General features: G+C 44.3%; 1 protein-coding gene across 4 annotated transcripts in view; it reads left to right on the top strand.

The window, feature by feature from the left end:
* Nucleotides 1-303: 303 nt before the first annotated feature.
* nfia (nuclear factor I/A) overlaps nucleotides 304-5,560 on the top strand; it is a 204,500-nt gene continuing 199,243 nt past the window's right edge. The window contains exon 1 of one of the 4 annotated variants that reach the window (XM_063200960.1): nucleotides 304-1,722. In XM_063200960.1, coding sequence (XP_063057030.1) covers nucleotides 1,627-1,722 — 96 coding nt within the window. In that variant the 5' untranslated portion in view covers nucleotides 304-1,626. The remainder of the gene's footprint in view (nucleotides 1,723-5,560) is intronic. The other 3 variants (XM_063200961.1, XM_063200964.1, XM_063200965.1) reach the window with 3 other exon arrangements.

The raw sequence follows: 5,560 nt of genomic DNA on the forward strand, positions 1-5,560 counted from the left end.
CTCTCTCTCTCTCTCTCTCTCTCTCTCTCTCTCTCTCTCTCTCTCTCTCTCTCTCTCCTCCTACCTTTGGATATCTGGATACAGAATCACATTCCTCAGTAACGTCGACAAAGAGGGTTACTGTTTGATGGTGGCGGTGGCCGCTCTCCCTCAGTGCTCAGGTATTCCGTCCCTTAGCAATCCAAACCGTAGAAAAAGGCAGAGATGCAGATGGAGAGGGTGGGGGAGTTGGGGAGGGGGACTAAGAAGAATGTTTTATTCTTCCTCTTACCTTATCTGACTCGCTTTAAAATCTCTGTGGGCTGTCATGTCAGACTTACAGCTAAGGTATCAGTTTAAATAAAAATCCAAGTTAACGATCAAGAGTAACTGAAGGCACATAGCCTGCTGTGTTACCAGGCTGGGCATTTATGCATCACGATTAACTAATAATCACTCAGAGCTGTATTTATGTAGTATTTTTTTAAAAGTAATTCCAAGTAATATGTTATTATTATTACACAGGTGTTTTGAGTACCAAAGAGTGATTTGCTGTTGTCTTAGTATTTTCAAACTCCACAAAAACAATATTTGCAGGCAAAAAAAGTGTTTGACAACTTACTGAGATTCAAACAATATTCAGCGAATAGAGTTTAGATGTGCTTGAATTCATGTCATTACAGGTCGCTTCTTCCTCTGAGCATTGTGTCCCGCATCCAACCCATACCAGAGGGTGTCTGGAACATGGAAACTGAAATAAATAAAACAGAAAACAGCCACAAACAACAACAGCAAGAACAACAAGAACAATTCCTTCCACTATCCATGGTCATCTTCACAACGTCCCAGCATGTCCTTTAGAGTTCGAAAGGGGTGTTCTTGACGAGCGGCGGTAGACCTTTGCCTTGGGTGGAGAGAGAAGCGCGCCACAGAAGAAGAAGAAGAAGATGAAGCCCCCCAAAAAAACAAAACATTGCATGATGGTCTTTAAGCAGTTCCATCTGTCCTGTCCAGGCCAAATTTCAGCCTAATAGCCCATGGCGCTTCACTTCAGATCACTGCCCTGCACAGATCGCCCTCTACAGTACCTGCCACACTGTCCTATTAAATCTCTCCACTCCTCCACTCCACAAGAAAAAGGACCAAAAGGCATGAGGAGCAAAAGCTGAGAAGACAAAAAAAGGGGAAAGAAGAAGGAAAGTAAGAAGAACTTGAAGAAAACTTTAAGTCGTAGTGGCGTGGTGATGTTACTGATAATGGAGAAAAGTCCCTAATTAAAGATAGAGTGTGTGAAACTAGAGAGAAAAGAGAGCAAGAGAGAGAGAGAGAGAGAGAGAGAGAGAGAGACAGAGAGAGGCAGAGTGGAGAGGAGGGAAACGACCTCAGGCACTCAGTGATGTGGAAAAAAAAGGGCTTATCATTCTGCTGTTTTTTTTAAGGACGGCGGCGCACTCCACTCCACAAGCAGATGACGGCCACTCACCTTGCCACAGGGGCTGCTCCAGATTGGTTCATTGTCAAGGCTTTTTTTTTTTTTTACCCATGATTCCATATGGTATGGAGCAGACTACATGTTGCCCAACATGCCAGTGCAAATGTTTTCTCAATTAGGTGTCTTATCTCCGGTGAGTGCAGCTCCTACATCAGATGAAGCTCGCTGACAGCATAATGGCAGGCAAAACCTCGGAAGGGTCCATCAAGTGGCAGCTTTGCTACGATATCTCGGCCAGGACGTGGTGGATGGTAAGTTGGCAGTGACCAAAGCTTTTTTCTTCCTTCTTTTCCCCACTCTTTTTTTTAATTTCCCCACCTTTTTAAAGAGTGTTGTCTCACTACAACTTCACTTACTAAATGTAAAAAGTTGACCAGAAAAATCCTCAGGTGTGTGTGTGTGTGTGTGTGTTTTTGTTTTTGTTTATGCTTTTCCCTCATTTCCCTTATTAAACATCCATTCTTTGCACCCATGTATTTAGCAGCTTTGGTTAATGAGCGGCTTGTTTTTGTTTTGAGTCGTGTCACTGTGTTTGTGTGGGTGCTCTGTAGTTACTCACTTTTGTTCATTGTTTTTCCCCCAGTATTTGTCAGTGTCCATTCAGGGTAGAGTTGTTAGATACAGCCTGTCCAGCCTGTCCAGCATGTCTGTCCAGAATACGTTTTCGCTTGCTGCCTTTTGCACTTTTATACAGAACACCAAAGAAAAGTTATACTTATCATGACTGTCATAAGACAATCATGCCTTTAAAAAGAAACACTTTTAAAATACATCGGTTTTGAGTCGCCTCTTAAGTGGCATTTTAACTGACCTCCAACTGCTCCATCAAGCCAGTGGTAGCTTCTTTCAGGGTGCTGTCTGCTTTTTTTCTTTCTTTCTTTCTGTCTTTTTTTTCTGCCTCCCCCTCTTTCTTCCAAATCTGCCAGCGTCTTCTTCTTGTTTCACATGATGGAGGGACAAAAGTTCTGTGAATAAGTCCTAACGAGGCAGGAGGAGGGAAAAAAAAGGCGAGGGCAGGAAAGGTCCGGTTTGCTCCTTGTCTCCCTCTAATCCGTTGTTTACACTGAGCCCAGCTGAACGTGCTGCCTTTTGGCCGGCCGTGGCCGCAGCCGGCGCGAGTGTGTGGAGCAGCACCTCTCTCTCCGCTTCCCGGCTATGACACTCCGCGAAAGCAATTAAAGCGCCGAGGAGGGGAGCGCAGCGCAGCGCAGCGCAGCGCAGCGCAGGGAGAGAGAAAGAGGGGGAGAGAGGGAGACACACCACACCACGCCACACCACACCACACACGCACACAGAGCTGATGGAGAGAAGGCAGGCACGGGGAGCAAGAGAGAAAGAGAGAGAGAGTGTGTGTGTGTGTGCGTGCGCGCGTGTGTGTGAGGGGGGAATAGGGGGGAAGGAGAGTGTTTTCCTGGACAGGCTGGAGTCCACGGCGCAGTAGATTAACTTGCTTGTTGTGGTCAGTGAGGCCAAGCGACCTTTGACATCCTCTGTTGCTCCTACCGAGCAGCAAAAGAGGTGAAAGTTGGGCAGAGAAGAGGGGGGCGATAAAGGAGTGTGTGTGTGTGTGTGTGTGTGTGGAGGGGTGGTGGCAGAGAGAGAAAGAGAGAGAAAAGGTCCTCTGAAGAGGTCGGTCTTCGGCTCTCTGTTTGGAGTCTGTGTTGGATGGAGAGGGATTCACAATGAGCTATTGTGGCTGGCAGATTCAAATGAGCGTGCTCTGGGAGAGATAAAAAGTTCCGCTCCGACCACTCTTCATTAGTGGGCTCTCTCGTTATCGTCAGCCCTGGCCCAACACTGTCATTATCTCTCTTATCACCGGCATTATCCTCATAATCATTATTTTTCACAGAGTGAAATGATGGTGGCAAAAACAACACTTTTTCAATCTTTTTAATATTTTTTTGTGTGCTCATCGGCGGCGGCCGGGGGTGGGTGGAGATTGTTTGCAATGCAGGTTACTTTGCCAACTGGGATAAAGGACAATTGTGTTGCCCCGAGACAATAGACACATTATTCTCCTCTTAGAAGAGTCTGAACTTTAGCCCCTCCCCACCCCCACCCCCACCCCATCCCCACCACCCAAGCCCCTATGCCCCCCTCTGTACCCCCCACTCCCACCCCTCCCTCCCCGAGCCCGTCTACACACCCCCCCCCCTGTTCTGTTTGTCCCCAAAGCCGGTCTCACCCCGCCGGCTGCCCGCGTTCGTCCACCAGTCCAGCGGGCTAATAGGGCAGCGAGGCCCAGGCCCACTCTCTCTCTCTCTGGGCCTCTTATGGATACAAGATACAAGGATACAAAGAGTTTTATTTGTCAGAATTTATAGAAATATTGAAAATAAAACATGCAGTCAAATTAGAAATTAGTGAAATTAATCTGCGCTCTCTGTCCTCCTTGAACCTCTCTGTCTCTACATGTATCGTGCTTCCTCTCTGTACTGACTGGCATAGCCAGGCGGTTGTGTTGGGGGTTTCGATGGGCATTGGAGTGTTGTTGGGGCTACTACTGTAGGAAGGAGCTGGTGAACTGTGGCAGTGGACCGGGCTCTGTTTTGTGCATGCGGTGTTGGGTGGTTGGGGTGCTGATCCGTACTTCCAGTGGGTGCGATGAAGGCCAGTGAGGAGATATTTAGTCAGTCGTCACTGTGTGGTGATGAGTGGAATACGGTTCTTCCAGTAGAATTCTGTGGCGTGTCATTTCCTTGTCCTGTCCTATTTTGTATTGGCTTTTTTTTTGTTCTATTAAAAATCCTTATCTTGATGCAGACATTTTGCCATGTGAAAATTTGCATAAAGAAAAAGAGGGCATATTATATTGTTTTTATGAAATTATGCTACGTTATTGTTGTATTGTCTACATTTGTGAGGATTTAATTTAATTAATTTACCGGTGTACATCTTTTAATCTAAGCAATGGCATAGTGGAAAGGAATTACTGTCATGTGTGAAGCGGGCCATCCTTGAAAATGTTTCACAATTTTCTTTACGTTCGAAAAGACGTGTACATTTAACTGACCTGCTGGAACAATTTGATTGAAATGAAAGGAAGTTTGCAGTGAGGAAATATAGTTCTGTGTCACTTAGATGGACAAATTCACTGCCTTTGATAATCACAACCCGCTGGATCTGGATTGATCAGTGACCCTTTTCTTCTTTTTCTCCTTCTGAAAAAAAAAATACTTCACAACATAAAAGACAAACCCCGTGAACAAAAGATGTTATATTGGAATAGACATTCCTTTATGTGAGAAATATTTGTGCTTTTGTGATGTCATTACATAAATTATGCATTTTTAGAGTAGATAGATAGAGTTTAAGTAGATCTTTTTTATACATTTAAAACATTCTCACTGAATTAACAGCAGGCCTTTTAGAAGGGCATTTTCTTTGCATGTTTAGAATGGCATGGTTATTTCATTAGCTGTCTTTTATATATAAAAAAACATATTCAGTTTTGGTGGAAAATTACATCATTTATGTTACCAATGGTTCAGAGTGACAAAATATTCTGTATTACGATGCAATTTTAAAAAGCTGAATAATAAAAAATATATATATACAGGCAAAAAAAAGACAAAAAGAAAACAATAGAAAGAGTGAAAGAGAGTGATTTAGACTGATTAAGCGTGATGGTTAAGGGGTCGCGAAATGTAATTATTGGTGAGAGCTTCATTAACTCTCTGCCCTCGCTCTCCTATTCATTCCTAACGACTGCCCCGTTGCCAGCCGCAACACCCTACATGTAGATTCGCGTCTGACTCGACAGCTGACCTCCAATTTCACAGTGTTTTGTTTTGGATTTTTGTTTTATATGTGAATGCACATAAATTACTCCTGAAATCAACATTTTTCAGTCAACATGATTTCTTTTTTTTTAATTGCGCAAACTGATTGTGTGTATATTTGCTTGTGTCTATGTCAATCAGTCAGCGTGACTGCCTAGCACACATCACACTTTTATGCCTCCCATCACTCACCCAGGATTACCATAGTCGCGGACCTGGGCACAAAACAAATGTTTCAGCTTTTGCTTGCAAATGTACACACACACACTCATTTACACACACGCACGCACGCACGCACGCACGC

Source organism: Engraulis encrasicolus, chromosome 6, assembly GCF_034702125.1.
Source record: "Engraulis encrasicolus isolate BLACKSEA-1 chromosome 6, IST_EnEncr_1.0, whole genome shotgun sequence".
Classification (NCBI taxonomy): domain Eukaryota; kingdom Metazoa; phylum Chordata; class Actinopteri; order Clupeiformes; family Engraulidae; genus Engraulis; species Engraulis encrasicolus.